This window comes from Leopardus geoffroyi, chromosome A1 (assembly GCF_018350155.1).
Source record: "Leopardus geoffroyi isolate Oge1 chromosome A1, O.geoffroyi_Oge1_pat1.0, whole genome shotgun sequence".
NCBI lineage: Eukaryota > Metazoa > Chordata > Mammalia > Carnivora > Felidae > Leopardus > Leopardus geoffroyi.
The window spans coordinates 97,626,872-97,649,909 of NC_059326.1; the positions used below are offsets into that span (position 1 = coordinate 97,626,872).

General features: G+C 43.3%; 1 protein-coding gene across 6 annotated transcripts in view; it reads left to right on the forward strand.

The window, feature by feature from the left end:
- Positions 1-14,758, forward strand: part of TNFAIP8 (TNF alpha induced protein 8) — a 132,999-nt gene extending 118,241 nt beyond the window's left edge. For all 6 annotated transcript variants that reach the window (XM_045486657.1, XM_045486646.1, XM_045486635.1 and 3 more), the window contains exon 2: positions 13,117-14,758. In XM_045486657.1, coding sequence (XP_045342613.1) covers positions 13,117-13,682 — 566 coding nt within the window. In that variant the 3' untranslated portion in view covers positions 13,683-14,758. The remainder of the gene's footprint in view (positions 1-13,116) is intronic.
- The last annotated feature ends 8,280 nt before the right edge of the window (positions 14,759-23,038 follow it).

Genomic DNA, 23,038 nt, shown 5'->3' on the forward strand with positions numbered 1-23,038 from the left:
AACATAATTAATAAGGAAGCATTCGTTTAATTGAAAAGAACAGTTCACTAAAGTCAGTTTTGTATAAATGCTTGTAGGACATTTTTATTTCATTTCAAACTGGTATGAGTAATAGAGTTAGGCCCTGTCCAAGTTTTGGTTTAAGTATCATGTAAGAGACACTAACTTTTCTGTTCTCTTGGATACATTATCAAAATTCTTTGAGGCTTTGGGGCGCCTGGGTGGCTCAGTCGGTTAAGTGTCCGACTTCAGCTCAGTTCACGATCTCGCGGTCCGTGAGTTCGAGCCCCGCGTTGGGCTCTGGGCTGATGGCTCAGAGCCTGGAACCTGCTTCGGATTCTGTGTCTCCCTCTCTCTCTGTCCCTCCCCCATTCATGCTCTGTCTCTCTCTGTCTCAAAAATAAATAAACGTTAAAAAAAAAAAAATTCTTTGAGGCTTTAATGTAACAAGCGCTATTCTTAAAACATTTTTTCTAGGGGCGCCTGGGTGGCTCAGTCAATTAAGCATCTGATTCTTGATTTCGGCTCTGGTCATGATCTCACAGTTTGTGAGTTCGAGCCCCATGTTGGGCACCATGCTGACAATGCAGAGCCTGCTTGGGATTCTCTCCACCCCCCCCCACCCCCACCCCCAAAGTAAATAAATAAACTTAAAAATTCTCTTTTCTCTGGATTGGGTGTACAAGTTCACATCTGTTTTTTGGCAAAACTTTTTTGAGAGGGAGTTAAATCCACTCATGATCTACTTGGAGTATGCCTTTGTGACCAAAGTGAACATTTTGAAGTATAACATTCTGGGAGGACATGTTAGTGCTCATACATGCAAACCACATAGTCTGCCTCATAAAATGCAACTTCTTAGACAGTGGTCCCCGGAATTCTGAGTCAGTAGGTAGGGCAGTCTGTACTTCTTTTTTTTTTTCTTCAAATTTTTTTTAGCGTTTATTTTTTTTTTTAATTTTTTTTTTTCAACGTTTATTTATTTTTGGGACAGAGAGAGACAGAGCATGAACGGGGGAGGGGCAGAGAGAGAGGGAGACACAGAATCGGAAACAGGCTCCAGGCTCTGAGCCATCAGCCCAGAGCCTGACGCGGGGCTCGAACTCACGGACCGCGAGATCGTGACCTGGCTGAAGTCGGACGCTTAACCGACTGCGCCACCCAGGCACCCCGTTTTAGCGTTTATTTTTGAGAGAGAGACCACATATGAGCTGGTGAGAGAGAGAGAAAGAGAGGGAGACACAGAACCTGAAGCAGGCTCCAGGCTCCGAGCTGTCAGCACAGAGCCTGATGCAGGGCGTGGACTCACAAACCGTGAGATCGTGACCTGAGTCGAAGTCAGACACTTAACCGACTGAGCCACCCAGGCGCCCCATGGCAGCTGGTTCTTCTAAGAGGCCTCCAGATTCTTCTGATGCAAGCGGCCTGTGTCACAGTGCTGCCTCAGATACCTACGGTACGTGTCTTCTCCCTGCCAGGGCCCTCTTGAAAACAGAACAATTTGGAGTGGTGAGTTTTTCTGGCTTTGACAACACGCGTGTTATACATAGCTCGTGTTTTAAGTTTTTCTAAAATGTCTAGGGCCTACACCTATCTTTGGGCTTCTGACATGTAGGTATGCTGCTGGGCAGACTTGTTCATCCCCTTCCCAGAAGGGTGGGAGTTCTATAGATCAGCTCTGGAATATGGTCATGTTTATTTCTGTAAGCCAGAATCTTATTTTCCTTCAAGGTCAGTATTTTGGGTCAGCCTTCTTTTGTGATGCCTTTCACAAACCTAGCGTCCCTGCATCATGCCACCCAGCAAAATTAATGTCCCCTCTGCTCCTGTTGCATGCCTACACGCTCCGATTGGAGAACTGATCATGGTGCATTGTGGCCCCCCACCCCCACTCCATGTGCGTGCCTGGGGAGAAGGGAGCATGTTATTTATCACTGAAACCACAGTATCTGATATATTATAAACACTCACCAGAAGTTTTGTGGAATGATTCAGGTCTTTGGGTTGATCTTCTCACTTTATATGGCTCATTCTCATTATATCCTCATAAAAACCTTAGGGGTCCTCATTTGCAAATGAGGAAACGGAGGCATAGAGAGGTGAAGTAATTTGCCCCAGGGACATGGCACTCAGTGGCAGAGCCAGACTTCTGACCCAGACAGTATGACTCTGGAGTCCGTGCTCACATTGTCTGGTTTTGCCTGACTGCCTGTCTTGCCCTCTGCTATTTGCACAAGACCACTGTGAATCCATTCCAGAGGGATAACCAGACTCCAAGTCAATTTCATAGCCAGTGATTTTCAGTGACCTTATCCTACAAATTTGTTAGTGGGTCCTTGGTATAATTAATTTGGAAAATTTGAGTAGATAAAGTGTTCCTTGACTGCATGCATCCTCCAGACTTTAATATTATTACCGCTCTTTGAGCATCCCAAAGGATATCTTAGTATATATACAATGTTTCCCAAACTTAACCAGAAAGAATTTTGCTCCCTGTAAGACATTTTAAAATGTTTGTTTATTTTTCAGAGAGAGAGAGCGAGCAATCGTGGAAGGGGCAGAGAGAGAGAGAGACAGAGAGAGAGAGAGAGAGAGAGAGAGACAGAATCTGAAGCAGGCTCCAGGCTCTGAACTGTCAGCACAGAGCCTGACACAGGGCTGGAACCCACAGACCTCGATAGATCATGACCTGAGCCTAAGTGGGAGGATTAATAGACTGAGCCGCCAGGCGCCCCAGCCCTTCCTTATTTAGTCTGGAGTGTCTTTGGTGCTTAAGTGCTTAGATAGTCTTCAGTGACCACTTACACTTCCCTGGGATAGTCCCAGATCTCTTGTCGTGGTGTTATTACCCATAGTGCTCTTTTCACAGGTATTTCGTGTGGATGATAAACCGTGATTGCCCTACTCATGACATTTGTTCCCATTAAATAAAGTCCTATGTTTCACACTCACTACCTTCTCATCCCTCACTGCAGGATTCTTAGTGCTATTGCCTGTTTAGGAAGAAGCAAAGGTAACAGCCATGTGCCTCTAGCATCTCACCATTGTGTATCAGAGTCTCACACGGAACTGTGGACACTTACACAGTTTGTCTGCCCTCACTCAAAAGTTGTATTCCTTGGGGTGCCTGGGTGGTTCAGTCTGTTAAGTGTCCAACTTGGGCTCAGGTCTTGATCTCACGGTTCATGAGTTCAAGCCCTGCATGGGGTTCTGTGCTGACAGCTCAGAGCCTGGGGCCTGCTTCGGATTCTGTGTCTCCCCCCCCCACCCCCCGTCCCCCTCTCTCTCTCTCTCACCAGCTCATGCTCTGTCTCTGTCTCTCTCTCTCTGTCTCTCAAAAATAAATAAAAACATTAAAAAAATTTTTAAGTTGCGTTTCATAAGCATTGCATGCCTGTAAGATTTCTTCACACTACGCAGTATCTATTCATGTATCTGCTTATCTATGCAGGGAAAAAACCCAACTCTGAAAGGATACCAGAAATCTAAGAACGCTTGTTGCCTCTGGGAATCAGGAGTTGGGGGTCCGGACTGTGCTGTGGGTGGCGAAACAGAGAGAGACTTTTCACTTAATATATTTAAATTCTGGCTTTTGAACAATGTAAGCATTTCTTTGTTTTATACAATTATATTTTAGAATGTGTAAAAACTGCTCAGGATTTTCCCTGAAAATACAAGCTATTTCAAGCCCAACTGGGTTGATCTCCTTTATATGGAATTTTATTTCCTTCCCCCAAGGAGAACTGGTCTTGTGCTGTTGTTTTCTTTCCTTTCCTGTCCATTCTTTTCTTTTCCTTTCCTTTCCTTTCCTTTCCTTTCCTTTCCTTTCCTTTCCCTTTACTTAGCTAAATATATTAGATCTTCCTATACCTTCAAGAAGTCTCTTTAAAAAAAAATGTTTTTTTAATGTTTATGTATTTTTGAGACACAGACAGAGCACAAGTGGGGGAGGGGCAGAGAGAGGGAGACACAGAATCCGAAGCAGGCTCCAGGCTCTGAGCTGTCAGCACAGAGCCTGATGTGGGACTTGAACTCATGAACAGCGAGAACATGACCTCAGCCGAAGTCGGATGCTCAGCCAACCGAGCCACCCAGGTGCCCCAAGAAGTCTCTTTTTCAAAGCTCTTGTAGGGGTGCCCTGGGTGATTCAGGTCATGATCTCACACTTCACGAGTTCAAGCCCTACATCAGGCTCTCTGCTGTCAGTGTGAAGCGGCTTCAGATCCTCTGTCTCCCTCTCTCTCTGTTCCTCTTCTGCTTGCACGTGTTCTGTCTCTCAAAACTAAATAAACATTAAGAAAAACAAAATCTCATGTAGTGTAATGTAATTCTTGAGAGAATAGCCTAGAGTCGGGCATATCTGGGTTCAAACTCATCTCTTCCACTTACTAACCGTATGGCCTTGAGAAAGTAACTGAATTTGTCTGGACCTCAGTTACTTTATCTGTAAAATGGGGGCAATAACAACCTCTCTCTGCGAATCGTTCTGAAGCTTCAATGGGACAAGGCAGATTTTGGGCAGTTCTGGGGATCGTGGAGTAAATGCTCCAAATATGCTGGCTAGCCAGTGGGTTCTCATGATCGTAAACCTCTCACTCTGACTTTGGGTAGCCACAAGATTCATTCTATTCTTGTATCTTCTGTACTAATATTTACAATACTGACATTCTTTGGGATCTACTTCATATAAATATCACCAGACTTTCTTCCAATCCTGGTACTGGTGATCCTTGGCCAGTTGATGCCCTGCAGAAAGCAGTCAAGGCATCACATGACTCCTGCAGCAAATTCATCTCTGCAGAGGGGCAGAGATGAAGTCTAATATGAAGTTAAAGGGGTTGAGACTCAGGAAATTACATTTTCAATTTAAAATCATCATAAAACTAAGCCGTAGGAATAAAAGACACAGAGTGGATCCGAAAGTCATGATGAAGGGGTTCCAGAATTAAAGCAAGAAAAATAGCCCAAGATCACACAGGGAAAGGCTTCAGAGCGTTTTCTTCAGGACGTAATTTCTTTTGCCTACAAATTTGGAAAATAGGGAACATAGGGAGATACGAGTAGAAAGAACACAGTGTGCGTAAACATTGGGTTCGAATCCCTGCTCCTCCATTTCAAGTGATATGAAGTATAAGGGGACAAGGCTCTGTATTCATTTGTGATCATGAGCCTGGCATGCTGGTGGGTGTTTTCAAATTCGTAACTCATTAAATCTCATTCAAGCCACGCTACCTTGAAATGATGTCCCACTTAGCAGATGAGAAAACTGAGGTTCAAGGAATTAAATGACACTCAAGTTTACAACCAAAGACTCTTGACCTTGAGCCTTCTGTCTCCCTCGATGCTGCCCTGCCTTTGGGTGTCAGGTTGTCTGGGAGGCTTCACGAGCTCCCAGTGAGATATTGTGACTCTCTAGGGTAATCTTTTTGGCTGTTACGGGTTTTCACTTTGGCTTTATATTTGGTCCATTTCCTCTGCATCTGTTCCCTGTTGCACAACTTTGCGAGGGTGTTGACACCGTTTCTCGTCTTGTTTCTTTGTGGTAGCCTTCACTTCTGTTCTCCACTGACCAGTTTTTTTTCTGGACAGAATACCCTGGCGCTATCTATCAAAGTCCTTACTAACGAGATTTAACACCTTAAAAAAAAGAGAAATTCCCTGATAAAGTTTTAATATTTGTTAGATTTTTTTTTTAATGTCATCATAGCAAAGAAAATGTGAGTCGTTATTAACTGAGGTCTCTGAAGTCTCTGTTTTCACACAATCATCTGGTATTTTGCATTTCTCAGCTACATATTTCTTCCAGAAGGAGTTGATTAATTTTGACCAAATGTGATTCAGTATTCGAAAGCAACAGAATGCACTCGGAGTTTATTTAGATTGTTGAACCTATGGGGAAGGCTGTTCTGTGCCAGGCATTGTGGAAGATACTGCCATGGGGTCTATGTCCATTAATTTTGGAACAATCCCGAGAAGCGGGCGTCATGATTCTTATCTTGTGGGTGGGGAAACTGAGTCTCAGCTCTATCCCTGAGCAGTAGGGCAGTTCTGGAACCATTATTATAAAAAATTTTTTTTAATTTTTTTTCAACGTTTATTTATTTTTTGGGACAGAGAGAGACAGAGCATGAACGGGGGAGGGGCAGAGAGAGAGGGAGACACAGAATTGGAAACAGGCTCCAGGCTCTGAGCCATCAGCCCAGAGCCTGACGCGGGGCTCGAACTCACGGACCGCGAGATCGTGACCTGGCTGAAGTCGGACGCTTAACCGACTGCGCCACCCAGGCACCCCTAGAATATTTGAACTTTTATAAGTACACTCTTCTTTTCAAGGCCCCTGACAGAATAACTTGCCACAGGAAATGTATAGTAATTCTCTCTAGTATGCTAGAGGTTTACGCTGCCATTTTTCTATTTTAAGTGGTTTTGATGCAAAAATTCTAATATGTATTGAAGGTTTTCTTTAAGATGGTAAAATCCTGGGGCACCTGGGTGGCTCAGTCGTTAAGTGTCTGACTTTGGCTCAGGTCATGATCTCACAGTTTGTGAGTTCAAGTCCCGCATCAGGCTCTGTGCTGACAGCTCAGAGCCTAGAGCCTGCTTTGGATTCTGTGTCTCCCTCTCTCTCTCTGCCCCTCACCTGCTTGCTCACTCGCTCTTGCTCTCTCTCTCTCTTTCTCAAAAATAAAATAAAACAACAACAACAAAAAAAGAAGGTAAACTCCTGACTCTTCAACAAATACAAAATGGGCACGCCAAAGATTTTACAGAGCTCACTAATGAATGAGGAACCAGTAAGCCCTTATGATTGGTTCAGGAGAATCCCCAGGACAACACAGGCAAACAAGAAAATGAATTATCAGTTGTGCCTCCTCTTGACAAAATGTATTTGTATGTCTATGGACAAGAGTCATTTACAGTACTACCCGTCTTCTACAACTTACAGAGTTGTAAAGTATCTGAGTGCAGAACGAAAAAAGGAATCTGGGACAGGGTGCTTTATGGTTGCTGGCTCTCCACTGAAAAGCCACCCAGTGTTGTTTTTGCTTTTTGTTTTTTCCCTTTTTTGGCTCATTGTCCCTTGCATTTGTCTTCTTTATCATGTTACCTTTTAATTTTTTTTAAATGTTTATTTATTTGAGGGGGGGTGAGTGGCAGAGAGAGACAGGGACAGAGAATCCCAAGTGGGCTATGTGCTGACAGCAGAGAGCCCCCATGCAGGACTGGAACCCATGCACCGTGAGATCATGACCTGAGTTGAAGTCGGACACTTAACTGACTGAGCCACCCAGGCACCCTCACTTTTAAAGTGACCATATACTCTTTTGGAGGTGGTAGGAGACCCAGAGTAAATGAGTTAGCCCGTCTGCGTGATGGTGCATACTCTTGGTGTTTAGCCCCTTGGAGTCAGGAAGATGCATAGATACCAGAATTTGCGGTTAGATTCGGGTGAAGGACCCTAGATGTACTGATTCGTGTCAGGGCCTCTGTCTGTGTGACCGAAAGCTAATGTGCTGGTTAAGGTGCCTGGCGCTTGACCCTTTCTCTCTGGGCAATGTTGCCTTGAGTTTACAGTCATGGTCCCTCCACAGGGGCAGCCCCTTCTGAGAGTGGGAATCTTGGTGGTTTCTGCTGCCTGGGACCCTCTCCCCCTCCCCACCCTGCACTCCACCGTTTCCCCAACCCTGCCCTTTCTTTTCTTTCTTTCTGTTTCCCCCTTTGGGATTTTTTGAGTGCGGAGGCTGGTGTCACAGATACCTCACCAACCATTCCAGTCATTCCTTGATTGTTCCCCGGAGCGCTCCCAGATCCCAGCGGAGGGAGGTCAACTCTTAGCCTGTTGACTTCTTGTGACACTGTGTACCACTTCTTGTGGCCACTTCCCTATCCCAATGCTTTTTACTAAGTCCCATTTAGACTTGGAGTTATTCAGGTGCAAGAGAGCTAAAGTTTTATATATTTGTTTAAAGAACTTTTATTAACAGCCCACAACAGCCAGACATGCTCTCTAAATTGTTTTCTTTTCCATCTTTCCTAAGACTGGGCCCACAGGATCGCATTTTAACTAGGCAGGAATTAGAAATGGCATACGTGTACATCTGTAGTCACTGCTTAAAAGTTCCAAGTATAACAAATTGGATAGGTGAAGAAATTATTTATTTGCTAGTGAGGTTGTAAAGTTAGTTGGGCGCTTTACTGTGTTAGCAATTTCTCAGTTGGAATAATGTTATGGGGAACTTTTGTTAATTTCAGAAAACTATGGGTTTTCATTAGTTAAATTTTATGAAAAGTTTTGTTTTTATTTTTGCCTTTCAAGCACTTTTTTTCTCCTTCCCTAGAGGGGTCAGTATATTTTTACCATCAATGTTTATCTCCAAATTTTTAACTGTTGATGCTAAAACCAGGATTCCCTGAATATCAGTTTGCTTTACAGCAAACACTGCTGAAATGGGTGATGTTGTTAAACCAAGAAAGGAAATACAGCGATATAGAGGAAGGGCAGAAAGAGAAGTAGGTATAAAATAACATTTACACCCCTTACTATGCAACAGCCTTAATAGTGTCAGTCCTTTGTATGTTTTTGATATATGACATTGCTTTTCTTTTTCTTTTTTTACATTTATTTATTTTGAGAGAGAGAGTGGAGGAGGGGTAGAGAGGGGGGTCCAGGATCCAAACTGGGCTCTGTGCTGACAGCAGAGAGCCCGATACAGGGCTTGAACCCACACACTGAGATCTTGACCTGAGCCAAAGTTGGATGCTCAACCAACTGAGCCACCCAGTCCCCCATTCTTTTTCTTTTTCTTTTCTTTTTTTTTAAGTTTGTTTATTCATTTTGAAAGAGAAACAGAGAGAGCAAGTGGGGAAGGGACAGAGAGAGAGGGAGAGAGAGAGAATCCCAAGCAGACTGCGTGCTAGCAAAGCAGAGCCCGATGTGGGGCTTGATCCCATGAAGCATGATATGACCTCAGCTGAAACCAAGAGTCAGACGCTTAACTGACTGAGCCACCCAGGTGCCCCAAGGCATCATTTTTCATTAGACGAGGATGTACACGTATATTTTCAAACACAGGCGAATTCATCTTGATAAAACATATTCATCTTGATGAAACCATATTTTCAGCGCCTTCTCCTGTGGGAACACCTCCTTTCACCTCTTAGCTGCTTCCCAGGACGTACCTTTGGTCCATCCCTCTGTTATCCATTTAAACATAGATCCCTTCAGAGGAAGAAGTGGCCCTGTGTCTAATCTTCCTCAGTAGCCAGATGTAGCAGATGCAAGTGAGAACCATTGCCTTGGCTTTTATGCTAAATATTTGTTTGATTGTCCTGCGGTGTTTTCTCATTGTGCACAGCAGATCTGTTCTCTTTTAAAAAGAGTGATTGATGGCGGTAAGAGAAACCACACTCTTGAGTGCAAGAGAAGAAAACCACCTGGTGAGCTAGGTAAAATAAATACCTGTTTTGTTCTAGCTTCTAAAACAAACAAACAAACAAACAACCCTTCACATATGTATTTAAAACTCTCGTTTTACAGGCCACCCTGTTTTCATACGGAAGTATCTCAGTGGAGTGAAGGGAGGGAGGGCAAATCAGCTTCTGCTTCTACCAGAAGCTCCATACACCAGGCACCCGTGTATATGCGTGTATCACCTTATCTCTCAAAGAGCTTGGGTTCTAGGGAGGAGAGAGGCAAACAATCACAATGTAGGCAAATGAGGAGGATTTCAGAAACAAGGGAGTGTGATGGTCAGCAAAGACTTGAGGTCAGCATCTGTTCCTAATTTCCATTTTCAAAAGCTCTGACTCCTGCACGAGAAGAGGTTGGAAAGGGGTTTGGACGAGCCTGGTGTCCATGGAGATGGAGGCAAGTGGGGGAAGGCAGAGTGGGAAGCTCTTGGTAACGGACTGGGCGAGAGACAGGATGGTATGGCGCACGACAGCCAGACCGCCGACTTGAGCAAAGGGATGCAAGTGATGCTTTTTGTGAAGATAGAAAAGAATGAAGGAGGAACACTTCGGGGCCAGCCAGGGAATCAAGGATTCGGTTTTAGATGTGGTGCTTTTGAAATGGCTGCAAAACAGCCCAGAGAAAGGAAAGCCCTGAATGCATTTGCAAAATGAGTCCAGGAACGAGGTCAGAGTGAGTTATAAGTGTGGGAGTTGCTGGCACCTGGGTGGTATCTGAAGCCACAGGAGTGGATGAGATCACACTGGGCTGAGGGTAGAGCAAAAGAAAAAACGTGGTCCAGGTCTAGCTCTGAGATATCCCAGGCCTTGAAGGAGCTCGTAGAGGATGTGAAACTGACAAATGAGCCTGAGCAGGAATAGCTAAAGGCAATTAATTTGCAAGGGGGTAAAAAATCCTATTTCATGATCACAGACCACACAGCCCTGGCCAGCGGCTCTCAGCCACAACCCCCAGTTGGCTCCAAAGAAGCCTTCACTAATGCTAGAAGGGAAATCCACTGTGTGCCTGTCTGCCCTGCACGGGACGGGGGAAAATGAGCTTCAGCCTCCCTTTAAGAGAGGACTGAGCTGGCTATAACCCAAAGAATAAAATGAAAGTAGGAAGTGGCTGCTGTGTTTCTAGAACAGGGCTTGCAGTTCCTCTGGGGCAACTAGGAAAGCCTCAGAACTCAGCTTTGCTGTCTCGGTTGAGACTTTGTTACCAAAGTAACAAATGGGGAGCGATTTTGCTCTGCTGGCAGTGACCTTGCTTTTCACACTTTCTCTTGTGGGAGGTTCAAGTGCTACATCACAGAGTTTTGCTCTTTATGTTTGACATCAAATGGCACATTTACATTTAATAAGCAAAGTAGCTCAGAGGAGGTGCAAACTTCTAAGTCCAGTCTTGGAGAAAGGGAGGCGCAGAGGATTTTCACTCCTCTCTCTCTGGTTCCAGTGATTGAGTCATATACAATGTTTCCATCAAATGGACATTGCAGTAAATCCTACATGGGTAGCCTGGGTCACATCCTGAAGATTAAACACAGAATAACCTTTCTACTTCACATAAAATAAGTTTCTGAAATCCTGTTATTTGCTATGGATCTGAAGTTTGGGGGCTATCCCTTCCTGTATAAATCAGGTTTATTTGTTGAAGGTCCATACCATAAATTCTGTCATGGAAAGTGGTCGCTGGTCTTGATGTGGTAATATTAACCACATGTGTGGCATTTATTTCGATGCAAATTATTTAGTGTAGATTAACTTGTACACTCTTTTGCAAGCCTTTAGGAGTAGAACTGGGCTTAATTAATGAGAATATAACACAACTTGGAAACCTTCACATACTGGCTGTTTCGCATGCTTTTTCACTTTCCTTTTCTTTCTCAAAATATATTTCACTTCTTCTTCCACAGTTTCAGATCATGTTTCAGACGTTTAAATATCAACATTGGTGAAGGCACTGCTTCTCGTTCAGTGAAGGCTTTCTTTCAGGACTTATGGCCCTGTATATTTATTTTTTTAAATATTTTTTTTTCAATGTTTTTATTTATTTTTGGGACAGAGAGAGACAGAGCATGAATGGGGGAGGGGCAGAGAGAGAGGGAGACACAGAATCAGAAACAGGCTCCAGGCTCTGAGCCATCAGCCCAGAGCCCGACGCGGGGCTCGAACTCACGGACCGCGAGATCGTGACCTGGCTGAAGTCGGATGCTTAACCGACTGCGCCACCCAGGCGCCCCTGGCCCTGTATATTTATAAGAGACGTTCTGGTGATTAGGAACCACTTCATGCCGCCTAGAATATATCCCAGAGCTGGCCCAAATGTCACATCTAACGTGGCAGTGCCATACTGAGAGAGACACTCTTCTTATATACCCTTCCAGCCTGGATTAGGGAGTGGCCGCCTTTTTGCTTTCTGCCCCTAGCCTGTCCACACTAGAAGTAATTGTGTATCACTGATGCCCTGACTATTTAGGTGAAAGACTAAACTTGGTTTGGGGAGTAAACATGTACTGAGCATTTTCACTGACCGGCTGTAAGCTGGGAGCATAATACAGTGTTTCATTAATAGTTAATATGCACAACTATTGTTGTGTGTATCTTAAACCCCTGTCAAATTCAGTTATGGTCATTTCAAAAGCAAGCTCTAAGCATCAGCTTTTTCAAAGCTCCATGTTATTCATGGAGCCCATTTCATTAGCTCATAAAGTGTAGTTATTTCCTCATAATGTATAAACGATGTGTAAACGTTTAAAGGGAACGAACAATGGCCGATCATCAGAAACAGCAAGTGACAATGAGCCCTCCAAGGAATATTCTTTTCTAAGACTCAACGCCTGGGGGTTGAAACTCAGGGCCCTTAGGATCACCAAACTGGTAGGGGCAGGCCAGCATCTCAAAAAAATTTGAATTTTTGCAGCTGAAGTTTAAAACAGGGCTCTCCTTTTGATTTGCTTCCATGAATTTGCTACTTTCCTCAGTGTGGCTTTGCTCTTTATCCTTCTTACGTGTAAAGGGGGCTCTTTAAACTGTTCTTGGTGAGGGGCGCCTGGGTGGCTCAGTCGGTTAAGCGGGCGACTTCGACTCAGGTCATGATCTTGCGGTTCGTAACTTCGGGCCCCGTGTCGGGCTCTGTGCTGACGGCTCGGAGCCTGGAGCCTGCTTCGGATTCTGGGTCTCCCTCTCTCCCTGTTCCTCCCCCGCTTGCACTCTGTCTCTCTCACAAAAATAAATAAAGATAAAAAAAAAAATTAATTGTTCTTGGTGACTGATGCCCAGAGGACAGTTGCGGGGTTGATTTTATATTTTGGGGGGGTTTCTTATAAAATTAAATTGGGGGAAAATTGTGTAAAAACTGCTTCATGAGATGTACCATTTTTATAATCAGAAAAAGTTATCTTTGGAAAGGTTGCCCCCTTCAACTGCTACACCAAGTAGTGAGTGTATAGCCGAAGGCATAAAACACTTGAGTTGCAAGAGACCTTAAAGATTATGCACGGCAACCCTTTCATTTCGTGAGGACCTAACGCCCAGAAGCGTAGTAAGATCTTTCGTTCTTTTCTGAACGGAGACAAACGTCAGCGGATGGGAGGCAACCACACCATGGGCAAATGAGAAGGAAAATAGTCCTTAATATCTGTGTTTTAATTTGCTTCCTTTCAGTGGCCACAGATGTCTTCAATTCCAAAAACCTGGCCGTGCAGGCGCAAAAGAAGATCTTGGGGAAAATGGTGTCCAAATCCATCGCCACCACCCTCATCGACGACACGAGCAGCGAAGTCCTGGATGAGCTCTACCGAGTGACCAAAGAGTACACCCAGAACAAGAAAGAGGCGGAGAAAATCATCAAGAACCTCATCAAAACAGTCATCAAGCTGGCCATTCTCTACAGGAACAACCAGTTTAATCAAGATGAGCTGGCGCTGATGGAGAAGTTTAAGAAGAAGGTTCACCAGCTCGCCATGACCGTGGTCAGCTTCCATCAGGTGGAGTACACCTTTGACCGCAACGTGTTATCCCGGCTGCTGAATGAATGCAGAGAGCTGCTGCACCAGATCATCCAGCGTCACCTCACTGCCAAGTCACACGGACGGGTTAATAACGTCTTCGACCATTTCTCAGATTGCGATTTTTTAGCTGCCTTATATAACCCCTTTGGAAATTTCAAGCCCCACCTACAAAAACTCTGTGACGGCGTGAACAAAATGCTGGATGAGGAGAACATTTGAGCGTATGAGCGAAGACTGACTGCTCGTGATTTATTTGAAAATGGAGCACTGCTGATGTATGAAGGAAAAAAGAATTTTTTTTTTTTTTTTTTTTTTTTAAGATTACACATGGTTCAGAAAGACATTGGCCAATTCGGTTGGTAGACGTTAGTGGTAATGTCTTATGTGGCTTGTTTTATTGGAAGAAAAGCATAGTGCCAAAAATTCTGGGGAAAGGCTCCCTAATGGTTGACAGATCGTGGGAAAAGTGTATGATGCAAATATAGAGTCATACAAAGATGAATATGTATGGCTCTGAACCTCAAGACATCTATTTTAGAGCAGTTAATAGCACATTGGATATTTCTAACGTGTACAGAGTTATGTATTTTGATTCACTATTATTCCTTACTATGTGTACGTACCTCTGTTAAGAAGCCGAGGTCTTTCTCTCGCTCTCATTGTTCCTTTCGAAACAATTTCATTTGCGAGTTTACCTTTGGTTAAACATTCTTGCATTAAAGATTGTGTCACTGACATTCAAGAATTAAGTCTTCATGGAGAATTAAGACACTCAAGAATTAAGGCGGTCAAACGGAACCCTCAGAAAAATTGAAAAACGGCTTCTCTGAAGTCAGTATTGTAGGAACCAACTGTATGTGACATCACGAATAATGTTTCTGGAGTTGAAACGCTTCTGGAGTTGAGTCCTGTTTTTTAGTACCAACAGTGCTACATCCGAAACGTGGTAATTCTTGAAAATGTGCTGGTGGCGTCTCTATTTTTAGTACCCATTTTCGATGTGAGAGTCACAGAGGAAAATCTAGGTGGTTCTTGTAAAAGTTAAGTGGTATTAAGACAGTTACTACAATCTTTATTTTAGAGAGGAGCCCGTCAAAATAATGTAGGGGGATAAGGGCCAAAAAGGAGGAAAGCATATTGCTGTAGCATGTGAGAATGGAAATAAAAGGCATTTCAATGTTTAATAAGGTTTGATAGGTAAATAAAGAATGTCACTTTTTTATTTAACTATAAGGTTTTTGCTATTTTGTTATTTGCTATTTTGATGAGTAAACCAAAGAATATGTGCATTCTAAGCAGTTTGTGTGTTGTTTGTATATAATTTTGTGTGTGTGAATGATAAAGTAAGCATCTTATTTAAAAAAAAATTTTTTTTAATTTATTTATTTTTGGGAGAGAGAGAGCAAAGCAGAGGAGGGGCAGAGAGAGAGGAAGACATAGAATCTGAAGCAGGCTCCAGGCTCTGAGCTGTCAGCACAGAGCCTGAGATAGGGCTTGAACCTATGAACCATGAGATCATGATCTGAGGCAAAGGCAGGGACTTAACCGACTGAGCCACCCAGGCACCCCAGCATCTTCTTATTTTATAAAAAAGAAATGGAAACCTACTGGCCAACTATCAGGAAATAACAGACTTAAGTACCAGTCCTAAATATTTGCATCGTCACTGTGTACTCTTTTGCCTTGAATTTGCCTGCCTCCCAGAACAGTGACATTAAAATAGTAGTTCACCGGGAAAGGTCCCACAACTTAAAAATTCCAGAGGTTGAGATCTGCTTGAACCCACTCCAGCCTGAAGGAGGAGGGCCATTTCCCTGAGTCCCTCGTGTGCTTGTCCAAGACCGGCAGCAGAGGCAATGTGTCTCCTTGTTTGATATTAAATCCTTGACACCAAGATTAGAACTGAAATGACCGTTCTCACATCGCCAAGCGGGTAGGTGATTTTGAGATGTTATAGCAATAGCATAGCGACTGCAGAAATGACCCCTTCCGCTTCATAACCTGCTAAGTTGCATGTAAGTTTCGTGCAGCAGCCTTCCATGGCCTTCCTCACGCGATCTTACTTCTGGCCTCTGCTTTCCTTACACGGGAAGGGAGTGTGGTCTTCAAGAGCTCCTGATTTAGTGCTTCTCTGTTCTCTACCAGTCCTTCCTCAGCAGAGGCATGCAAAATGGAATGGCTTGGCCGTTGTAGGCTATTTCTTGCTCATCTCTAGCTGTGGACAGGACCCACCAGAGAGAGGATAAGGATACATTTAGATCCGTCTGGGCACATTTTGGATCATAAAATTGTGCCTGCAGGCCAGTCATCAAATGTGCTTGAGGGAGGGAGCGAGCAACCCTTCATCTCACACAGAAGGCAGCGAGGACTCTCCAGAAGGAGGGAGTCCTGTTAGCTGCCATTTCAGTATCATGTTCTGGAGGGAGCTCATCTCCTTACCAATCTTGTGCCTGCCTGGAAGGATGCCTTAGGGATGAGCTACGAAGTCTTTTTTTGTTTTAGATTAAAAAAAAATTTTTTTTTAAGTTTATTTATTTTGAGAGAGAGCGAGAGATGAGCAGGGGAGGGGCAAAGAGAGAGGGAGAGATGGAGAGAGAATCCCAAGCAGGCTCTGCACCATCAGCACGGAGTCCAATGCAGGGCTCGAACACATGAACCATGAGATCATGGCCTGAGCCAAAACCAAGAGTCAGGCCCTTAACTGACTGAGCCACCCAGGTGCCCCAGCTACAAAGTCTTGATCTGTAAGTTCATTTCTGATGCAACCAGACTCCCCTATGCATGAATTTAGTTTTGGGGAAGGGTTGGAAAGGCTGGAAAGAATCCAAATATGTTCAAGATGGATAATTCTGAGCCAAGTTAATAGTCATTTGAGGGCCTTAAGAACATTTTTAAAAATTGAGTCTTTTACATTTTAGAAAAAAATCATGAATTGTGTTAGAAATTGATTTTTCAAAATTTCATGCTGATGGCTTTTCTGCAAATATTATGAGTTAATATAATATAAGTGAGTGATAATATTAGGTGTTAACAGAGTGATTATTAGGTTCCAGCACACAGATGAGGAAACTACAAGAGAAATTAAGGAATTGCCCAAGTTCACTTAGACTATTAAGTGTCAAAACCAGGATATCTATAAAACCCTATTTTTCTTTAAATATGGTATGGGTAAAGACATTTCTAGAAACATTGCTTCAGACAACAATGGGCAGTGTGCTTCTGAAATGGTTTTTCACATAGTGACATATGAGACTGTACTTAAATCATGCAGGTCTGATCTATTAAGATCTGGGCATGATCAGAGACATTTTGTGAACTTTTCAATACAGCTTCCAATTTGGAGACTTCTCATAGCTCAAATTTCAGTCCCCTCCAGCACGTCAATTCAAGGTGCTCACAACCAACGATGATCCGTGGGGGACAGTGTGCGCCTCCCCTGAGGCAGTCTTTCCATGGTTGAGAAGGGCACTTTATGTGCCCACAACCAAGACAGAAGCAACCTTCACCATTGTGTTCCCCAGCAAAGGTATGGCTTCACTTGGAAATATAACTGTTATTTGTCAGGTTTAGATGCTAGAAATACTTGAGCAAGTTAATTAAAAAATTTTTTTAATGTTGATCTATTATTTTTGAGAGACAGAGACAGAATGTGAATGGGGGAGGGACAGAGAAGCTCCAGGCTCCACGCTGTCAGCACAGAGCCCGATGGGGGGCTCGAATTCACGAGCCGCAAGATCATGACCTGAGCTGAAGTTGGTTGCTCAACCAACTGAGCCGCCCAGGCGCCAAAAGAATTGTGATTTATCGTTGAAATCCCTGATGAGACCCCCCTAATTGTAACTTAGCATACCATTCTTGACAGATACTAAATCAAAGATGAGCATCTCTACCCATTTGATGAAATATTTGTAGTAAATAGCTAAGTGCTATGTAATTGCTAGGAAATTAAAGTATTGTAATAAAACAAATTTAATTAGTATGTTAATAAGATTTATAATATTTTTACATTTTTAGTCAAGCTTGCATTTCCAAACTTGCATTATCTAAAGTAGTTGAACTTTGCAGTATTTGAAAAATCACTGTTTTATTTGATATATTGCATTCCTCCTGGGTATAAAGCTTCTATGAAATTTGTCAAACACAAAGCAGGTTTTAGCAGTCAGTGGTATTAATGAAAGAGAAACTTTTATCCAAGCTCTGAAATGATTGTCCTTAGGATGTTCAGGTAAAGTCTTTATAGAAACCCCTGTCGTACTAACCAGAAATGAGTCAACTTTTTGTTTCCAAAATGAAACAACAGGAAAACCTACAGGAGCTCATAATCACATAGCACTATCGTGGCAAGCTATTGAAAATCCATTATTGCTTTTACTGAAGTGTCCTCATGGTTACTTACATATGCCCAGAGCCAGAAAAACACTTTTATCTCAGGGAATTTCCCAAAATGGAAACATTTTTGTGTCACCAGCCAAAGATGTGTTTTTATGCCTGTCTAGCCAAAGACGTGTTTTCTGTCCAGCAGCGAACATCAGCCCCAAGTTCTAGGGGACAAGACCCTCCAAAAACGTCCCGTCTGCTGAGCACTGAAAAAGGATACAGACAAGTCAGCCAGCGTTCACAGTTAAGAGAAAAACATCTGTGCTTTGGAAAATGTTCTTCAGTACACAGAACTGTACTCTGTGTCCACCAAATTTCCATGAGATCTTTGCAAGATGAGCCAGCGAATGGATAAGGCCCCCTCATCTTCCTTCATGGGTGGCTGAGGAAATTCTTTGCCTGCCTCGCTAATAGATATGTAACTGTTTCTGCCTCATGGAGATAAGGTGCTGATCTGGTGCTTGGGGTTTGTTTGTTTTTAATGCCAGTATAGTTAACATACAGTGTTATATTAGTTTCAGGTGTACAATTTAGTGATTCCACACTCTCACATACAATGCCCGATGCTCATCACAAGTGCCCTCCTTAATCCCCATCACCTATCTCGCCCATCCCCCCACTCACCTCCCCTCAGGTAACCACCAGTTTGTTCTCTGCAGTTAGGAGGTTTTTGGTACTTTTGTTCTTAACACAAGGAAAGAATATGTTTTGATTCACAGAACAACCTAAGACAATGTGCTTCTCTGTACTTCGGTTTTTTCATTTAAAAGCTGATGGGTTGCGGGGGGCACGCCTGGGTGGCTCAGTTGGTTGAGCGTCCAACTTCGGCCCAGGTAATGATCTCACAGTTTGTGAGTTCAAGCACCATGTCGGGCTCTGTGCTGACAGCTCAGAGCCTGGAGCCTGCTTCAGATTCTGTCTGCCTCTCTTTCGGCCCCTCCCCATTTGTGCTCTGTCTCTCTGTCTCTCAAAAATAAATAAATGTAAAAAAAAATTTTTTTTAAGCTGATGGATTGGGTCCCCTGGGTGGCTCAGTGGGTTAAGCATCTGCCTTTGTTTGGCTCAGGTCATGATCTCACCATTCTTAGGTTCGAGCCCCAGATTGGGCTCTGTGCTGACAGTGTGGATCCTCCTTGGGATCTCTCTCTCTCTCTCTCTCTCTCTCTCTCTCTCTCTCTTTTTCTCTCTCTCTCTCCCTCTTCCCACTTGTGCTTTCTCTCTCTCTTAAAATAAATAAACTTTAAAAAATTAGAAAATAAAGAAAAGCCAATGGATTAATGAAGTCACTTAAACCTGCCTGATGTGAGGTATAAATTCAAGACACGCAAGTGAAAACTCTGAGTACACATACCTGGACTGTCTCCGTTATCTGGGATGATCGATGTTTTATGAGAGAGAAATCCAGGTTCCATTTTCCCGCAAATGAGCCGCCCCTCAACCAGCCCAAGTGACTGTTCAGCAGCTCTTACTGCTTTTTTCTAAGACTGCTTATTATCCCGAAAGGATAAATACTTGCAAAGCAAATTATACATTTTTATAAGACATTTAATGTCCTGCAAGAGGGCTGGCTGATAATGAAGTTGCTGGTATTATTGCTTTTCCCTAATCACACGGACTTTGTGTTCTCATGACCAAGGAGTCACGGTTTTAGCTTGCTGAAAATATTCACTGAGCTTGCGATGAGATCCACAAGGGGAAATATTGCACAGTATTGTCAAACACCACGTGTGGGGAATTTGGCATCTCTCCCTTCCGGGAACTCGCTGGTGGGTGGTCAGGTAGAACCCTGTAGGTACAGAGGGCATGTGCAGGTGAAACCAGTGGGTCTAGCTCCTGTCTGCCGGCCCCTCTCTTGCCTTATCTGAACTTCAAATAAGATCAACTACCTCACATTCTCATTTTAAGGATAAAACTAAAACACGTTGGGCATTGAAACCTGAAGGCCGTCCCTTTGTGAGGTGTTCTTTATCGATGGCCTCTTGCTGTTTGCAAACAAGCGATGAAAATAAGCCTGGAATCTTAAATAAATTAAACAACAGATTTCCAAAGCCTGAGAGCATTTCATTCATTTCTGGTTTCCTTAAAAAAAAAATTGTCTTTTGCTTTCAATTTAGGAAAATTCTCTCGAGTCGAGTTGTTGAAAGGAATGGTTTCCGGCCATTACTTCCACATGATCTCTTAGCCGGTTACATTCGGGATCTCTTCAATTATTTTATTGTTCTGGTTGGTGTTAGTTTTCTATTTCTACATAATAAGCCACCCCAAACTTTACTGGTTTAAGTAACAACAACCATTTTGGGGGCACCTGAGTGGCTCAGTGGGTTAAGCATCTGACTACGGCTCAGGTCATGATCTCATGGTTCATGATTCGAGCCTCGAGCCCCTCATCAGACTCTGTGCTGTCAGCATGGAGCCTGCTTAGGATCCTCTGTCCCCTTCTCTCTGCCCCTCCCCAGCTCACTCTCTCTCTCTCAAAAATAAGTAAACATTAAAAAAAAAAAAAAAAAAAAGACCACAACCATTTTTCTCCCATGATTCTGTGGGTTGACTGGGCGTAACTGGTCAGTTGTCTTTATCGGGGTTTTCCGTGGTTGTGGTCAGATAGTGGCTCAGACTGGAGTCCTCTGGAGATTTGACTGTGCCACTGTGCCAGCCTCGCCTCTTCCCCTAGTCTCTACTTATTAGTCAGGGCACCCAAAAGTGCAGGAACAGAAGTTTCCAGACCTTCTTAAGACAAATGTCCAGCACAGGCACGCTATTCCTTCTGCCCCATTCTACTGGTTAAAGCAAACTACAGGCTAGGCGTAGGGTCCTCAAGACCACCTTCAGGTTTGATGATTTGCTAGAAGGACTTGCAGAACTCAGAAAAGCTGTTACACTCACGATTAAGGTTTATTACAGTGAAAGGATATGGATTAAAATTAGCAAAGGAAAAAGGCACATAGGACAGAATCCAAGAGAAATCAGGTGCAAGCTTCCAGATGTCTTCTTCTAGTCGAGTTTTACAGGTAACATTTAATTGTCCTGGCAATGATGTATGACACCACGTACAGTGTGGCCAACAGGAGCCATGATGTCTGGCTTTTTATTAGGAGTCGCTCAGATAGGCCTGGAATGCCCACATGACCGACCTTAGTTACTCAGTCTCCAGAACCCCCAGAAGTCAAACTGTTGCAGGATGGTCCAAAGTCCCAGGCAAATAAAACATAAGTTAATCAGAAATCACATTGTTAGGACAAACTATCTGGCATGGCCCAAGGCCCTTGATACACGAAGACACTCTAATTAAAGAGGATCTGTCGGGGCGCCTGGGTGGCTCAGTCGGTTAAGCGTCCAACTTCAGCCAGGTCACGATCTCGAGGTCCGTGAGTTCGAGCCCCGCGTCGGGCTCTGGGCTGACTGCCGGGAGCCTGTTTCAGATTCTGTGTCTCCCTCTCTCTCTGCCCCTCCCCTGTTCATGCTCTGTCTCTCTCTGTCTCAAAAATAAATAAACGTTAAAAAAATTTAAAAAAAAAAAAAAAAGAGGATCTGTCAAGGATTTAGAGATTGTTTCTAGCTAGTCACGGGTTGGTTCTTTCTTTGGATTGCATGAATTTTTTTTTAAGTTTATTTATTTATTTCAAGACAGAGAGCATGAGTTGGGGAGTGGCAGAGAGAGAGAATCCCAAGCAGGCTCCACTTTGCCAGCATAGAGCCCAATTCGAGGCTTGAACTTACAAACCATGAGATCATGACCTGAGCCAAAGTGGGACACTTAACTGACCGAGCCACCCAGGCACCTCTGGAGTGCACAAGTTTTGATCATCCCAAGCCTGCTGAGTTACCCCTTTACTGCACTTAAGTCCAACTATGATTTAGTATAGGAAGGTCTCCACAAGGGTATTAAATCTGTCATGCATGGTTTTCTGGGGCCATCTTTGAAAACTAGGTACCATATGACTATTCCCCCCCCCTTGGCTCCAATAGAGGTAACAGTATACTTAGGGTGTCTCGTGTTCTTCATGGGATAGTCTGGTTTTTGTTTTGTTTTGTTTTGTTTTACCATTAATAGTGTCTTTATTTTTTTTAATTTAATTTTTTAAAATTTACATCCAAATTAGCATATAGTGCAACAATGATTTCAGGAGTAGATTCTTTAGTGCCCCTTACCCATTTAGCCCATCCCCCCTCCCACAACCCCTCCAGTAAACCTCAGTTTGTTCTCCATATTTATGAGTCTCTTCTGTTTTGTCCCCCTCCCTGTTTTTGTATTATTTTTGCTTCCCTTCCCTATGTTCGTGTGTTTTGTATCTTCAAGTCCTCATATGAGTGAAGTCATATGATTTTTGTCTTTCTCTGACTAATTTCGCTTAGCATAATACCCTCCAGTTCCATCCACATAGTTGCAAATGGCAAGGTTTCCTTTTTTTTGATTGCAAAAAGATTTTTTAATTCTTTTTGGAGTAATACTCCATTGTATATCTATACCACATCTTCTTTATCCATTCATCCATCGATGGACATTTGGGCTCTTTCCATACTGTGGCTATTGTCGATAGCACTGCTATAAACATTGGGGTGCATGTGCCCTTTGAAACAGCACACCTGTATCCCTTGGGTAAATACTTAGTAGTGCAATTGCTGGGTCGTAGGGTCGTTCTATTTTTAATTTTTTAAGGAAACTCCATACTGTTTTCCAGAGTGGCTGCACCAGTTTGCATTCCCACCAGCACTGCAAAAGAGATCCTCTGTTTCCGCATCCTGGACAACATCTGTTGTTGCCTGAGTTGTTAATGTTAGCCATTCTGACAGGCGTTGAGGTGGTATTTCATTATGGTTTTGATTTGTATTTCCCGGATGATGACTGATGTTGAGCATTTTTTCATGTCAGTTGGCCATCTGGATGTCTTCTTTAGAGAAGTATCTATTCATGTCTTTTGCCCATTTCTTCAGTTGGTTATTTGTTTCTTGGGTGTTGAGTTTGATAAGTTCTGTATAGATTTTGGATACTAACCCTTTATCTGATATGTCGTTTGCAAATATCTTCTCCTATTCCGTCGGCTGCCTTTTAGTTTCACTGTGCAGATGCTTTTTATTTTGATGAGGTCCCAGTAGTTGATTTTTGCTTTTGTTTCCCTTGCCTCTGGAGACATGTTGGGTAAGAAGTTGCTGCAACTGAGGTCGAAGAGGTTTTTGCCTGCTTTCTCCTTGATGATTTT